Below are 17853 nucleotides of genomic sequence, written 5' to 3' on the forward strand. Positions count from 1 at the left end.
TAAAATCTGAATCAACAGTAGATGTGATATAAAGTAAGTTTGCAATTTACATTCACTATTCATTATTATAAGTTATCATGGAAAACACGGCACTTCCTGTCTTCTGACTTTTTTTTCTCTCAAAAAACAGTAAACAGTCAGTGTATCCCAGGCCATCTGAGCGCTCACAGAGAAGGCAGTCATGTGATAGACAGACACATTGAGCCGTGACTCTCTGTACTGGCCGGAATTCCTGTGTTTAGTCTGTTTTTTACACCAGCACAAGTCAAAAAATCTGCCTTCAGGAGACTGGACCTGGATTTCTGGTAAGTACAGCTTTGTTTTACAGCATGATAACAAAAATGATAATGAATGTATATTGCAAACTTGCTTTATATCACATCTACTGTTTATTTAGATTTTGAACGTTACAATAAAGCATTAAAGTATAACAGATAATTTCCTATACAGCAACTCTCCATAGTATGTGTATAGCACAAAGTATGTTACTGGAACAGAGATATCTGGAAATTACTGGTGGACTATTCCCCAGCAGTCTGTACCATGGTTATTGTTGCTTTTAACCGTTTTAACCACAACATAGGATATAGGAAGTACATTAGTTATTTGAAAGACATTCACCTTCATCATCATATTATTTCTGCACACATAATATCCTAGCCGTAGACCTATAATGAGACGGATGACAGGTCCTAAAATGCTCACTTTCCTACGGGCAAACATGTTACTTCACTGATAAACCAAATACATTTAATGCGGTGTACGTGTTTATGTAGCTTATTATGTGCAGAGAATAGCCAGGAGGTGGGCAGTATATGCCAGGAGGGGGCAGTAAATCACTCTAATACTACACAGCCTGCCGTGCTCTCCCTTCCTGTTCAGTCTAACCAGAAAGATAAAGTTCAGAGACTGACAATTAGGATTAGGGTGGCCAAACATAGGATGACTGTCGGCTAGCAGTCATCGTTTTTCCCCTTGACCTTGGAATCAGATTGTTTTGCCAGATAATGTCAAATATAGCACAACTGGCTTAAAGGGATGTAACATCTATAACCAGCTTTACTGTGGTTGTCTGCAATGCATCTTGTGTCCAGTAAAATAAGGCTGCTTGCAGTTATTGTGTGGCTGTACAGTCCATCACATCTGATTGTGACATATAGCCCCCTTTTATTTTCTTTGTATATTTTATGCTGCATCAATATCTAGTAAATTGGGTAATAGCTGAAAACACATTGTCCAGAGTGCAAAATATCAGAAAAGCTTAGGTCAGACATAGCTTATGCATTACATCATAAATTATATTGTACTTACTTTGTGTGCAGAACAGCCCTGTCCATCCGGGAGTACATTTACATTCACCATCATATGCGCTGCACTCAGCATCATTGTGGCAGTTACACGTGTGGATACAGTCTGGACCCCATAGTCCAGGGGGGCATTCTGTAAAAAATAAAAAATAATCATATAACTGACATGTGTAAAACTTGCGGCCCTCCAGCTGTTGCAAAACTACAATTCCCATCATGCCTGGGCAGCCAAAGCCTTCTAGCATGCATGATGGGAATTGTAGTTTTGAAATAGCTGGAGGGCCGCACGTTTAACACCCCTGAATGTAATCATAGAACGCTTGGGGGGTGGAACGATAATTCTAGAATTTTAACACCTGCCCCAAAATTTAGCATTCAACTATAGAGTTCAACTATACCAAAAAACTAGAATTTTCTATTCTAAGTTCCCTCTATTTCCAGTTTATTTCTAGCACCACCACAAACAAAAAGATTTCTATTTAAGTCAATTAGAATAGATTCCGGAGTAGGTCAGCATCTGCTGCAAGTTCTGTATTTTATATAACATGTTATTGAATTGTATCACTATGCGGGATATCCTGGCTCCACAGCAATAAATTACATTATCGTATAGCATCTCTTCTCACAGAAAAGAATACAATATACAATAGGGACTGCAGAATTTCTGCATTCGGCTATTTCACACAGTCTTCTGTTCCAGTTACATAAAATGATCATTTCACAACAGTACAGGCGTGCTGAGGGACTAAGTGCTACTTACCATCAGAGCAGTCGCTGCCTATCCAGCCAGGGTAGCACTGGCAGGAGCCATCAATGGGGTTGCAGGTTGCGTTGTTGCTGCATATACAGAATTCCGCACAGCTTCTACCAAATCTTCCGCTAGGACAAACTTTAATAAAAGAGAATTTAACACACATTTAGCACACATTTTGCACATTCAGGCTGGGTTCACACACAGTATATTTGAGGCAGTATTTGGTCCTCATGTCAGGTCCTCATTGCAACCAAAACCAGGAGTGGATTGAAAACTGCTGCACATGACTTGCGCCACATTTTTTAGTAAGTTTGGCCACTCTTTTCACAAGCCTCAATAAAAGGGTGTGGTTTTATATTTTTCACAAAATGTGCAAACTATTTAACGGGAATCTGTCACTAGGCTTATGCCGGCTCAAATGAGGGCAGCATAAACTAGTGACAAAAATGTGGAACAGATCGGTGTATTGCTTACATCATTTTGTTCAGCTGTTCTCCTAATATGCAGGAGAAGAGGATTCTTGCCACATCCCTCCTCCTGCCCTCCAGCTGCTGATTGACTGTTATTTATCCATGCTGTATACAGGCAGTCAACTGTCAATCAGCAGCTGGTAGGCAGAGTTTTCTGCTTCTCATGAATATCGAGGACTACTGGGCTCATGCACATAATGGAGAGGACTACTTATTGTCCATGTTATTCAGGAGGATATGTCTGGATCAGCTTCACAGAACAATGTAAGTGATACATCATACTGTTCACCTTCTCTGTCACTAGTTTATGCTATCCTGAGATAGGACAGCAGAAACCTACAGACAAATTCTCTTTAAAGGGGTATTCCCCACTCAACTAACACAGTTATACTTGTAGAGCTCATCAAGCTTATTCTTGCAAATGCATTAATCTAGAATACTTGCCCCCTTCTCCTCATATTCCGCACTTTCCCTCCCTTTGTCCACAGCTGGGCCATTGAAAATGTGGTGCAAGTCATTCTTTGGCACAAATCGCACTACTTTTTGGCATGGACAGATTTTTATTATTCCCCTCAATCTGCTAAAGGCCCTATTCCACGGAACGATTATCGTTCATAAACTCGCTCCAACAACCGCTCGTCAACGATAATCGCTTCGTGGAATTGGTGTAAACAAGCGAACGACAAAGGCAAAATCGTTATATTGTCGTTTAAAATTTTTTTCAGCATGTTGAAAAAAAGTCGTTGGTCTTTGAAAGATAATTCGCTAATCTGTTTGTAAAATTTTAAATCTTTCAGTGGTTCGTAAAAAGGTTTAACAAAAGTAGGTGTGTCGTATGGTCATGATCACCCCGGCTAACGTTTTAAACGACCATGTAACGACCGCAAAATAATCGTTAAACTACATATATCGTTCATGTTATGTGTTATCGTTCGCTAAAAAAAATTGTTTAGTGATCGCTAACGAGCGGTCGTTGAATCGAGTTTATGAACGATAATCGTTCCGTGGAATAGGGCCTTTAGTTATCTATATATCTGGGCTAAAGGCGCTATTCTACAAAACGATTATCGTTCATAAACTCGCCCCAACGACCGCTCGTTAACGACAATCGCTTTATGGAATTGGTGTAAATGAGTGAACGACAAAGGCGAAATCGTTATATTGTCGATTAAAATAGTTTTTCAGCATGTCGAAAAAAAATCATTGGTCTTTGAAAGATAATTCGCTAATCGGTTCGTAAAATTTTAAATCTTTCAGTCGTTAGTAAAAAGGTTAAAAAAAGTAGATGTGTCGTATGGTCATGATCACCCCGGTGAACGATTTAAAGGATACCTGTCACCCCCACGTGCCGGGGTGACAGGCTCCAGACCCCCCGTTAGAGCGCCCTATACTTACTTAATCGCGCCGGGTCGCGCTTCCTGATGTGGTCGGGTCATGGAGATTTCAGCTCCCAAAGCCCAGCGCGCGCTCACAGGAGAGACCGATGCCCATAGAGAATGAGGGAGCATCGGACTCCCCATTCATACTCTATGAGCGTTGGACTCTGCTGTGTGCGCGCGTCGGGCTTCGGGAGCTGAAATCTCCGTGACCCGACCGCATCAGGAAGCGGGACCCAGCGCAATTAGGTGAGTATAGGGGGATCTAGCAGGGGGTCAGGAGCCTGTCACCCCGGCACGGGGGGTGACAGGTCCTCTTTAACCCCTTAAGGTCAAAGTCTATTTTCGTTTTTGCGCTTTTGCTTATTCCATTTTAAGTTTAAAAGTCCATAGCCCTTGCATTTTTTCACCTAGAGACGTATATGAGCGCTTATTTTTTGCAAAACCAATTGTACTTTGCAATGACAGGCATTATTTTTCCATAACATATGCTGCGAAACCGGAAAAAAATCATTTGCGCTGTCAAATTGAAAAAAAAAACGAATTTATTTCGGGGAGTTTTGCATTTACGCCGTCCGTCCTATGGTAAAACTGACTTGTTATGCATGTTCCTCAAGTCGTTACGATTACTATGATATATAACATGTATAACTTATATTGTATCGGATGGCCTGTAAAAAATTCAAACCATTGTTAACAAATATACGTTCCTTAAAATCGCTCCATTCCCAGGCTTATAGCGCTTTTATCCTTTGGTCTATGGGGCTGTGTGAGGTGTCAGTTTTTGCGCCATGATGTGTTCTTTCTATCGGTACCTTGATTGCGCATATACGACTTTTTGATCGTTTTTTTATTACATTTTTTCTGGATTTGATGCGACCAAAAATGCGCAATTTTGCACTTTGGAATTTTTTTGCGCTGACGCCGTTTACCGTGCGAGATCAGGAATGTGATTAATTAATAGTTCGGGCGATTACGCGCGCGGCGATACTAAATATGTTTATTTATTTATTTATTAATTTATATTTATAAAATGGGAAAAGGGGGGTGATTTGGACTTTTATTAGGGGAGGGGATTTTTTATTAATAAAAACACTTTTTTACTTTTTTTTTTACTGTAACTAGAAGCCCCCCTGGGGGACTTGTATATAGACAGCACTAATCTCTCATAGAGATCAATGCTGTGTATATACACAGCAAAGATCGATTAGATCGGTCATAGATTACTATGGCCTGCTGCAGGCCATAGCAATCTATTGCCGAGCCGGGATCAGCGTCATTCCGACGCTGAGGCCCGGTACGGGCAGAAGAACGGATCTCCCCCCCGCGATCGCATCGCGGGGGGGAGAGCCGTCCCACTAGACACCAGGGACGTGAGGTCTGAAGCCTCTAAGTGCAGCTGTCAGGTTTGACAGCTGCACTTAGAGGCTTAATTAGCCGGCGCGGCAACGGGACCCGCGCCGGCTAATAGAGGCACTGCCCGGCTGCATGTGTCAGCCGGGATCAGCGCCGTTCAGAGCGGGGTCCCGGAGGGGTCCCCGCTCTCAACACCCCGAGCGGCACCATGACGTATCAGATACGTCATGGGTCGCTAAGGGGTTTTAAACGACCATGTAAGGACCGCAAAATAATCGTTACACTACATATATCGTTCACGTTATGTGTTATAGTTTGCTAAAAAAAACGTTTAGTGATCGTTAACGAGCGGTCGTTGGAGCAAGTTTATGAACGATAATCGTTTTGTGGAATAGGGCCTTAAGGTGTATCCACCTTTGGGCCATCTGTAAGAACAATGCTATCCTCGGGTGGGCTATTGATAAGAACAGTGTTGTTGCCCACAGTACCCAATTAGATAAGTTACAATGGGCAGCGTTTTTATTTTTTTTTATTTTTAATTCTGCTCTAGTTTCAGCCCACATGTCTCAGCTAGCATCGGGGTGGGCTTCCCCAGCCTGTAAGAAATAAATTGCTACTTTACACACTTGGATAAAGCTATCTAAATGTCTATTGTCTCAAGAACAGAAATAGGACTTCACACTACTCTCTACTTGTATATTGTTGGAGAAGCGCAGCTCTGGAGCCCTTTATGTGTGAGATTGACAGCTCTTGGGTTCAGGGCTTTCTCACCTTCCGTTTCACTGAACTCCTTGTTTTATCTTATGTTCAGATCATTCGCAGAGAGATCTGCTGCCTGACACGGATATCCTGTGATCTGCCATTCATGCATCAAGCGTTCTGCATGTAAGGTTCTGCTTTATGCATTAACGTAAAATGGAAACGTGTCTACAAAACAAGGCGTCCTGCTTTGTGTTTTCAAGTAAGAAAAATACAGCAAAATGGCCCCGGCGTCTTTCTGAGTCACAATAGAATATACTGGAAATGTGGATAAATACAATGGATTACGGTATTTTGCCAGTTAAATGATCATTGTTATTTTTACACAATGACAAGGTACGCAGAGAGATACGGGTTGTTGCTTGAGGGGTGGTGCACCCCCTGATTATCTCGCTCTCGGCAGCATTCGGTGACAGAGAATACAGCTTGTTGATGTTTAGGGGTGGGGGTGTCCTGATATAGCAGCGGAATAATGTTTTTCTGCATTATTTCACACAGTGAGGGGGTTGTCACAGGTTTATTATCAGAAAACTGAATCCTACGAGAAAACATCAGAAAAATGCCATTGTGATAAAGCCTTATCTTTCCACAGACCATCCAATGACATAGACAGCGTAATCCGCAAGCTGTGTGACAGGGACATTAGCAACCTACCCCTTCCCTGGCGCAGCTCCCTCAATCCTAGTCACCTGGCCCCTTCCAGCTTGAACAATCTGATAAGAACCCTGCCACCCCCATGAAGGATTTTTTTCTAGTTTGATTTTGTCTTCCAAGGAAAGAGATCTTGGTAATGAGGCAGCGCCTGTTTGCAGTGATAAAGCTCCATTTCTGTATCGTCTGCATCGCTCTCAGTTTCCTATCTGCATTCCGATAGGACGGGAACAGACAGAAACACACAGGACAAACGCAGAGGCCTGACGCTGATACTCTGCCTAATGTTACTCTTTTCCATCAATGTTGCTGAGTCGTTTCTGCTGCTCCGGGAAATGAGGAAAAACCACCCAGCTACAGATATATGACCCCATCAGTAATTTGCTTTTATTTGATTAAAGCAAATAATGCTGCATTTACACGGAGCGATAATTCGCCCGATCGTATAAATCATTTTGCGATCGCTTAAACCTATCTCGCACATAGGTAAAATCGGTGAACGACTGTTTACACGGAACGATCTGCGAATTTTTTGACGAACGGCGATTTTAGAACACGTTGTAAGATCAAAATGAATGATTTCTCGCTCGTCGCTTGATCGTTCGCTACGTTTGAACGTACGATTATCGTTTGAATTCGATCGTTATCATGCAAATTCGGACGATAATCGTTTTGTGTAAACGCGGCATAAATAGTATCCACTGATTGCAATGGCCATTTAATTCACTAGCATGCATGCTTACCTGGACGGGGTGTACATGTTCGGTCTATGGAGCAGAATTTATATCTCTAGCACTGCTTATCTCAAGGAAAACAATAGGATTTGATGGAAAAAAGTAAGCATGGCTATAGAAAGGTGAGGGGTCTGGAAGTAGATATCTAATTTTTAGGTCTTAGGGCCCATTTACACAGAAAGATGTTCTGACAGATTATCTGTCAAAGATTTGAAGCCAAAGCCAGGAACAGACTGTAAACAGAGATCAGGTCATAAAGGAAAACCTGAGATTTCTCCTCTTTTCAAATCCATTTCTGGCTTTGGCTTGAAATCTTTGGCAGATAATCTGTCAGATAATCTTTCTGTCTAAATGGACATGGATAATTCGCCCAATTGATCGTTTATCGATTTTGAAGCAACAATTTTTTTTATAACGATCAGCGTTTAGACGAATCAAACATTAGAAAAATCGTTAGAAAATTCGTAAGAAAAATCGTTATTGCGATAGTTTTTAAGATCGCTTAAGCTCATCTTTCACATAGGGTAATGGTACTTTTACACGGAGCGATAATTCGCCCGATCGCACGTTTTTGAATGAAACGATTTTGAATGAAAGATGTTTTTTTTACAACGATCAGCGTTTAGATGGAAAAATACATCGTACGGAAAAATGGTAATGCGATCGTTTTGCAATCGCTTAAGCCAATCTTACACATAGGTGAAATCGTTGAAAGAATGTTTACACTGAACGATCTGCGAATTTTTTGCGAACGACCAACGATAATTTGAGAACATGTTGAAAGATCAAAATGAACGATTTCTCGCTCGTCGTTTGATCGTTCGCAGCGTTTACATGTACGATTATCGTTTGAATTCGATCGTTATTGTGCAAATTCGAACGATAAATCGTTCCGTATAAAAGGACCATAAATCTTTGAAAGACTGTTTACACAAATCTGCAAATTTTTAGCTAACGACGATGTGAGAACAAAATGAACGATTTCGCGCTCGTTGCTTGATCGTTTGCTGTGTTTAAACGGAACGATTTTCGCTCAAATGCGATCATTATTGCGAAAATTTGAACAATAATCGTTCCGTGTAAACGCAGCATGAATCTAGACAATGAAATAAATGGTTTGGTGCCCTTAAGCAATAATCCTTAAGGTGGGCAACCAACAGTTATCTCCCCTGTCTTCCCTATAGACATAAAGGTTCGGTACAGTCAAAGGTTCCTGTGTTGTCTGTGGGGAGAAGCAAACTGCAGCAAGACTTTTCTGGTGGTGTTTCATCTCTCCCAAGGACAAAAGGTCCATAAAGAGATTTTTTCATCATCTCCATTAACATCACTATATAGCGCCATACACTATATACTGACGCCTGAAGTATAAAGTGTATGGGGACCTTTAGGTGTGACCCCTAACAGGACTCTCTTAGGACTTTATTGTATTCTTTTTCATGGGTTAAAAATGTTATCCAGATAAATCTTTTTCCTATTTCCAGAAAAGGACTATATTTGTCTGAAGTTTGTGTCTAGAATTAAAACTCAGGCCCATTGACTTTTAGATAGACCAATGGGATTAAGATGACATGTATTAATCACTTGTCTGGAACAATTCTGGACAACCCTTTTTTTTTAAATACTATATAAATATTAGTTATTACCTTGGTTACAAAGGGGTCCAAAAAATCCTGGTAGGCAATCACAATGGCCTGTGATGTGGTGACAGGGTCCATTGGCGTGAACACACTGGGGACATGTTTGGCTGCAGCGATGTCCATAAAATCCAGGAGAGCAAACTGCAAAGATTCAAAGGGAAATATGAGAAGACAAGAGGCATAGGAAATACTGTATGCAGTCACTAATACAAGTCACCTATGCTGCCATAGTGGTGCCAACTGTCTACAAGGGAATCCAGGCTGTAAGAAGCTGCATTGGTTATTTGTAGAGATGAGCGAATCAGTCAAAAACTCATTAGCGAGATTCGCAAATATTTGGTCGGATTTGTGAATATTCGCAAATCTTCTCATGCAAACGAATCAGCCAAACTATTGTAGCTACAATAGTGGGACTTTTATAGAGAAATTGTTTTTGTTCAACAGCTTTTGGGGAAAAAAATTGGAAATGTCAAATTTAAAAAAATGTCAATTTGTCAGTCAATCATTCAATTTCTGCCATGGACAGCAGTGGATGTTAGTGGATCAGTGGCATTAAATCAACTCCCAGGACAGCAGTGGACATTGGTAAATGACTGTAGTTTAAATGGGCACTGGCTTCACAGCACCCACAGTAAGGATTCATTGGGCACTGACCACTTATCCCACACACTGGGACTCTCCTATCCTCTCCTCACCCTCTCTTTTTCTCTCCCTGCTTTGCCCTAAAAGCCTGCTGCCATCCTGCTCTCCTCTACTTACAAAGCAGACTAGCCGCCTCCAGGGAGTGAATCACGCTATATACAGGGTGAGGGGGAGGTGCTGGCATCACAGTGGGTTTTGAAGGTGATTGGACGGCTGCAAGGTATTATGGATAATTCCTTGCTCCTGCCAAGTGACAGTGCTGTAACTAAACATGTGTGTCCAGCATTGCTGGCGCCATGTTTAGCGAGTGTGTTAACGGATTGCGCAGAATTCACTTTGCAAAACAAAGCGAATTAACAGCGCAATTCGCCGTCAATGCTGCTTTGCATAATTCCTTTTGCTCATCTCTAGTTATTTGTTGAGGACTATGTGAAAGATGTCAGTACTATGATTATTAATGTTGAATTTGTGTTATTGGCCGTATTGGGAATATGTATAATGTATGATGGGGGATTAAGTACAATGCTGCTATATAACTTAGAGAAGTAACATTTTGGTAAAACCATCTGGGTAAATAGAAAGCAGCAAAAATGACTAAACAACCTAGTGATGAACAGTGACATCTATTGGGATATATGTAATTACCTCCTCTCTCCATGTCATTATTGCATTTCTCTCTATATAATACCATAGTACTGCTAAGCACATATCACCTCTACAGCAAACCATAGCAATACACATGAATGTTACAGAATTACCTAGGGCATTACCAACCACATACAGACACTAGGACTACTCATTCATGGACTGGTTATAGTCTAGGATGCATCACCAATAAAGCTGCATAAACTAAACATCCTTGAATGTGGAGGACTTTTTTTTTTTTTTTAAATAAACATTATTAGGCTATGTTTACACTACGTAAAAGTACAGCTGTTGTTTCAATCGGCAACAACGGCTGTACTTTGCACGTATATACACATTGCCTCTCCTTCTATGGGATCCCAGCCGGAGCGTATACACGTTGTATACACTCCGGCCGGGATCCCTCGCGGCGCCGCAAAGAACTGACATGTCAGTTTTCTGCGGCCGCTATTCATAGAATAGCGGCCATAGGAAACCATGTCAGTTCACACTATAAAGCGATCGGATCCGGCAAGTTCTGACACAGGCGCACATTGATGCGCCTGCATCAGAACTCTACGGCAGGAAAGATCATCCGGCTGGTACAGCAGTACCGGCCGGGATGATCTTTTCAGAGACCGGCCGCTCCGTGACCCAGCCTGGTCACAGAACGGCCGGTCTCATACGCCATGTGAACATGGCCTTATAGTGTTAATTTTTTTGTTATTGTGTTATTATAGTGTATTTTCTTTTCAAGATACAGACACATTATAAAGCCATAAAGTATTTGATGATGTGTCTTACATAAAGTGATAATGCATGTATGTAATACGTAGATAGCACATGTAAATATTAGGTTGTGTATACATCATGTTTGCTGACTACATTACTGTGGAAGGATGCAAGTGTTTGTCTAGTCAAATTCGCAATAAACCTTAGGCTGGTGAAATCTGCTGATATTTTGCACCCATGGGGTCTCTGCAATCCTATTCATATGTCATGGGAGATTTCTGTGTATTTTTTGGTGCCACTGCTATGGAAATACCGTTAGTAGAATGCTACCTAGTTACATGCAAAAGCTGAGAATAACCCCCTTGAATGACAATGAGGCTTATCCACATCCCTATGAACCGAAAATCTGCTGCACATCCTTGCCAGAGTTCCGATTGTCATCCTTGAAGGGAAGAAATGGGTTTTTAAATAAACTGGTGTCAGAAAGTTATACAAAATTGTAAATTACAACTCATCAGCTGCTGTATGTCCTGCAGGAAGTGGTGTATTCCTTCCAATTTGACACGGTGCTCTCTGCTGCCACCTCTGTTAATGACAGGAACTGTCCAGAGCAGGAGAGGTTTTCTATGGGGATTTGTTACTGCTCTGAAAACTTCCTGTCATGGACAGAGGTGGCAGCAGAGAGCACTGTGTCCGACTTGAAAGCATACAAGCATAAAACCAGGCGAACCCCATAAAAGTCTATGGAGCTTGTGGTGCTCGGTTGGTGTCTGTCACGGACTGGCTGGTTCCATTTCAGGCTGCCAGGGGTAATGTGTGCACCAAACCAAGCCTCTGACACAGATGTAAACCTGGCCTAAGTTACTTTTTTCATTTATGACTATCACGCTGTATTTAATACCTGGAATACCCATTAAGCATACATTTTTGCACTTACTTCTTTGGCACAAGGTTCCTCGGTATCCTGGAGCACACTCACAGCTCCCATCCTCCGGGGAGCATGAACCCCCATTCTCGCAGTGACATGACATAGAGCAGTTGGGTCCCCAGCGGCCTTGGGCGCACACATTGTCACAATGAATGCCTGTAAATCAAGGGAGATCATTACATTGTGGTATCTACAGTGGGCAGCTATCACAGTTTGTAGTCTGGGACAGTAAGGATTACATCACATACACTATAAACAGAATTATTTTAGGTGTGTTTGCCAGTATTTATTTGGTTCTAATTTTGTACCACTTGGGCACTATATGACACATTTCTTTGGCTTATGTATAGCTGTATACGACTGCAGAGTGTGCCAAGTGGTGCTCTCATTGTATTGCCTGTATTTTTCTAAACATCTCATCTCTTTTTGTGTTATTGTGTTGTATTTACTGATGATTTGTGTGTTGTGTGCTGATGTATAAAGTACATGACCCATTCACCTTGACTCTGAGAATGAATACCCCCCCAGGTATCGAGAATCACCAGGATGCCCAGGGGTAGAGTGCGGATTCATGAGGTAACAAGAAACATGATGAAGGGGCACTGTTAGCCCAGGAACACTTTGTTTTGTGAGACTTTAATAAAATATACATCATTCATTCTCTCTACCTCTGGACGTCCTGGCGATTCTTTGTGCCTGGAGGATATTTAATCTTGAAGCCAAAGTTAATGTTTCCAGTCATCCATTGCCTTATCCTATTGTTTCTCCTGTGAGGTATTTGTCTGTGATGGCTTGCGAATACTGACCCGAGTCCTATTTATTTGCATTATACAGTGGTGTTGTGTCTATATTGCATTATTATCCAATGCATTGTGCTATAGTACTAAATTCACTTACCATATGTTGTGCCTATTTTTCTACTATAAATTCTAGCCCTGTTGTGTGTGGTGGGAACAGCAACATGGGCACTGAACCCCGTTTAATCTAAGTAATTATCAAAAGAGAGTCCTGGCACTTACCAGTCTTTTTTTTTTTTTTTTTTTACAGTTCATTGCAAAAACATGTAGAACACTTTTCGCCTGGTAAAAGTCCTGGCACTTTTTTTTTTTACATTTTTTAAGTTCATCACAGAAACATGGGGGACACGTTTCAGCTGTTAAGAGTCCTGGCACTCACCGATCTTTGTGAATCTCCTGGAATTTTTTTTTTTACAGAAACATGTAGGACACGTTTCAACTGTTAAGAGTCCCGGCATTCACCAGCCTTTATTAAAGTGTCACTGTCGTGAAATATTTTTTTGCAGAAATCAATAGTCCAGGCGATTTTAAGAAACTTAGTAATTGGGTTTATTAGCCGAAAAATGCATTTTTATCATAAAAAAAGCAATTTGAAGCTCTCCCCCCGTCTTCATTGTTCTCCTATGGAGAGAGCTAAATAAAAGACCAAAACTGGACAACAAAGAGTTAATCTACAAATACATCGCCCTTTATCTCCTCTGACAGCCAGCACTGACCTCTCTGACCTCTGATTACAGCTGTCACCCAGCTCGGTACCTGTAATCCTCTGTTATCTGCCTTCTTGCTGTCGGCTAACTCCCTCCTTCCTCCTCCCCCCTCCCCTCTCCCTAGAACAGACTGGGTACGTCTAATGCAACAAGTCATAATTTCCAGATTTTTTGCAGTGGATGGAAAAGAGGAGGTAGGGAGTGGGGGACCTGGAAAAAGGCTTTTTAAATGCAGATAATGGCATATTTGGCTAATAAATCAAATTACAAAGTTTCTTAAAATCGCCTGGACTATTGATTTCTGCAAAAAAAAAAAAAAAAATAAAATAAAATATGAAAGTGACTCTTTAAGAGACCTGGAACTTAACAGCCGAAATGCATCCTCCATATATCTGTGATGCACTATAAATAAATTCCACGAGATTCAGCTAGACTGGTGAGTGCCGAGACTCTTTTTCTATATCTATAGTGTTACCATGAGCACCACCAAGTGGAGGGCTGACACCTAAATGCACATTTAGCCATATAATCTAAGGCTGGTCCTAGAATCACTGTCAAAAGTGTCTGGAGAAGCTTGTCTCCCTTTTTTTCAGGTGAACATGAATGCCTCTGGTAGAGCCGAGGGCTTCTATCTAGCTGGCAGGGTGCAATGTTAGGATGCTGGAATCTTTTTAAGGGCACTGTTGGAGGGTGCTGAGTTCTGCTGAAGGGTTCTGGGGTCTGTTTAACTGTGCAGCTTTCTTCTGAGGGTTGCCGATTGGGGTACTTTTGAAAGGTTACTTGGGTCTGTTGAGGGATGGTGATACTATTTGTAAATGAATTGGCAGGAGAAAGAGAGAGCTAAAGCTTTGGCTTTCCGGGCATCATGAGAATTGTAGTTTTGCAACAGCTGGAGGGCCACGAGTTTGAACCCCTGGGATCTTATCAATGAAGCCAAACTTACCTGCAGCAGACATTTTAGTCCTTACACTGTGCTATGGTGTAGGATGCCTATGTTCTGTATCGGCCTATGAGAGGCCTAGCACACTACCAGCTGACATTTGCAGATTTTTCTATTATAATTAGACCATATACTTGATGAGCTGTTTTGCTGCAAGCATATGGCTAATACCAGGAAGTGAAGCCTGAAATGAACAGGTTGTTAACAGGACGGAATGGTAAGCCATTCCCCTCCAGTTTACCTGATTTCTCCCTTCCTCTCCACTTCGCTCCCTCTCCCCACAATGTGTTGCAGCATTTGCTAGCTTTATCTCACAGGCCCACGCTCCTCTGCATAATGGGATAAACACAGGGGGAGAGACCTCAGGCAGAGAGTGGATTAACGTGTTACTCAGGAGATGTGCCCCCTCCCCATCAGAGCAGAACAGGTACCGCATTGTAATTACTGAGGCTTCAATCTGCTCGGCAGCTGAAAGTTTAAGGATTACTGCGAGTGAGTGAAAATCATTACACAGGCTCCGAGTCGCTCTCCTCACTTGTGCTACTTGCTGATTTTGTTCAAACCGTCCTGAGTTAATGCAAAAATATTGCAGACCCAGGGAATTTACTGTGAGCTCACAAACCCCTCCACCCTTCACGTGCTGAATGTTGCCACCAAGACTGAAACATCACTTTACCTTATGGAACCTTGGCTAAGCCACCGGCTATAGCTGCCACTGTTTAATTGCCAGGAGCATATTGATGTATGGATCAGTATACTATGATAATTGTATTGACCAAGGAAAGGTTGCAGCAAACTCTACATCGGGTCTTATTCCAGCTTGTAAGGGCAGTCAAGGGCAGATGTAAAACATTGACGGATAGGTAAGAACCAGTTTCGATTATCCTATAGGTGATTTATCTTCTTATCATACACAAATGTAGCATAGAATAGAGAACACAGATAGTAGAGGGGGATAGTACCCTTCTTAGCGGTGAGAAGGAGGGCTCTTGTGATCGTGTTATTTTTCCTTTTGGGTTTCCATTCCTCTACGTGTATATCTATGTGCTAAAACCAAAGAGCTCTTATTGCTAAAACTTTTCCAGCTGCCTGCAGGTTGGAGATTTCAAAGTTCTCTCACCCCTGTGAGGATTTTTTGAGCACAGACGGAAGTACAATTCCTTATCAGCTTTGTACAAATTAAGTCTTGTGAAAAAAAAAAAAATGAAAGCGAACATTTTGGAGACTTATCTCTAGTCCCAGAGAGTGGCAACCAAAACTAGCGTCCAATCATGAAGGGGGATAATCCGGGGGTAGCCGTAATCCTGCAGTGCCTTGCCGCCTTATCTAGCCCTCGACAATTTTGCATATTCTTAAATTGCTGTCTGTGGATGACCTTGCTTGAACTGTATTATCTCCGTTTCCTCAGGCAGCCAAATATTATATTATAGGTTCATATTATGATTTTATTATATAGAGTGCAAAGTGCATTGTGTGCATTCCAAGAGAAAGTGCAATGCTATTCCTTTCTAACCTTGGAGTAGCCGCTCATTGCTTCCCAGCAAAGGTTCCACTGTTTTACACACATTACAGTCAGTACACAAGAAATAGTCATTAGCATAGAAGACTTCATGCATTTCCTTCAAAAAAATATTCCGCTTGGCGAACTGGAGTCTCGGAAAGGCAGAAATGATGGAAATAAAGATTATGAAGACATTTAGAAGAAGAAAAGAGTCCGACAGACAGGTCTATCGCAAGATGCACAGACACATCCATCTAGTATAATTAGCTGCTATCTCCAGTCCCCAGAGGCTCCTACTGACAGCTTCATTGTATAAAAGGTGTCGAAACTTTGCACCGAGGCAGTACTAGTTCATCAGCACAGTAAAGGAAGCGGCTGTGTCTTTAAGCCCATGGACCGAGCCTTGTGGGAATTGGGATTATCTATGGTCCTGCATTAATGTAGCTGAAGGGCAGGCAAGGGACAGCTTTGTGAATGAGTGACAGGTCTGATGTGACCAAACTCTTATATCTGCTTGGCTCGGAGGAACCTTATCGACACTCGGAGCAGCGTCACCTGTCCTTCTGTCACTGTGCACATGCCTAGGAAGTCCAGGAGAGTGACAAAGTCTTTATGTACAACCACCTAACCTGCTCCATTCTCTAGCCGAACAATAGTGCAGCAGTGTCTATTCTATGCAAACAATTAGTCTATATGCAGCCAGAATGCGGTCAGGCCGTCAGATAGAAAAACAAAATCAGATGGCAAGGGAAGAATTATGACTAAGAATAGCATTGTAGAAATACTTGCTTCTATAGCAGATAAGCATTGGGAGCTGAAGAGCAGGATTAGGGTAAGGCATGATCGACAAACTGAGCTGTTTCTTAAGAGGGAATGTGGATGGCAAAACAATTATTAAAGGACTTGTCCCACCAGTTTTCTTAAAATTATATCTATACAGTTTTTCCCTGCTCCATAAAACAACATATCTGACATCTTAGCTAAACAAGGCAGCTTAAATGAGAGGAAATACATCTAATGTAATTTGTCTCCAGAGGTCGTCTAGTTCAGGTTAACAATAACTTAAAGGGGTAGCGCCTTTGTAATTTACTTTTTTTTACTAAATCTCCAGTCTTCCAGTACTTATCAGCTGCTGTATGTCCTGCAGGAAGTGGTGCATTCTTTCCAGTCTCACACAGTGCTCTCTGCTGCCACCTCTGTCCCTGCCAGGAGCAGGAGAGGTTTTCTATGGGGATTCACTACTGCTCTGGATAGCTCATGTCATGGAAAGAGGTGTCAGCAGAGAGCACTGTGTCAGACTGGAAAGAATACACCACCCCCTGCAGGTCATACAGCATTACAAATATCTGGCACTTTCTGGCACTAGTTGATATGAAAGAATTAATATATATTTTTTTTTTTTCTTGGGGGGGGGGGGGGGGGGGGGGGGGGCTTGAACTACCCCTTTAACTATTTTGCAGGGATAGTCTTCAAAATTCCATACATATTGGTGATGTGGTTATAGACCTTGTGGTTTTCACAGGTAAAACATGGCAGAAACAAAACATGGTTTACATTTAAAGAAGCACTCCAGCAAGTTTTTTTGCCCACATAATGCACACTGATCATCACTATTCCTGCTGTGTCATCTGTTTCATCGCAGCTCTGCTGCATGAACTCATTTTATTACTGCATCTTAGTCATATAAACAATGATCAACCTCCACCTTGACTTTCAGATTGCAAACTGCATTCTCTCCCATTCAAATCTGCTGGCAATCCCAGGATACATCAGCACAGCATATATTAGCCCCAATGAGATCACATGACACAAATGAAAAAAAAAAAAAAAAAAATGAAAAAACTAGTCTACAACTGTGCCCAGTGATGTGACTGCAAGACAGCTCCCATCAGATCTACAACCTATTATTGACCTTGTCTTCATATATAAGTGGAGTAA

The 17853-nt window shown here is 41.7% G+C and overlaps 1 protein-coding gene across 3 annotated transcripts in view; it reads right to left on the minus strand.

Moving 5' to 3' along the window:
- Positions 1-17853, minus strand: part of MEGF11 (multiple EGF like domains 11) — a 426707-nt gene that overhangs the window by 42252 nt on the left and 366602 nt on the right. For all 3 annotated transcript variants that reach the window (XM_069985852.1, XM_069985860.1, XM_069985843.1), the window contains exons 14-17: positions 11980-12126; positions 9051-9185; positions 2068-2196; positions 1312-1440 (exon numbers count right to left, since the gene is read on the minus strand). In XM_069985852.1, the coding sequence (XP_069841953.1) occupies positions 1312-1440; positions 2068-2196; positions 9051-9185; positions 11980-12126 (540 nt within the window). The remainder of the gene's footprint in view (positions 1-1311; positions 1441-2067; positions 2197-9050; positions 9186-11979; positions 12127-17853) is intronic.

This window comes from Dendropsophus ebraccatus, chromosome 1 (assembly GCF_027789765.1).
Source record: "Dendropsophus ebraccatus isolate aDenEbr1 chromosome 1, aDenEbr1.pat, whole genome shotgun sequence".
Lineage (NCBI taxonomy): Eukaryota > Metazoa > Chordata > Amphibia > Anura > Hylidae > Dendropsophus > Dendropsophus ebraccatus.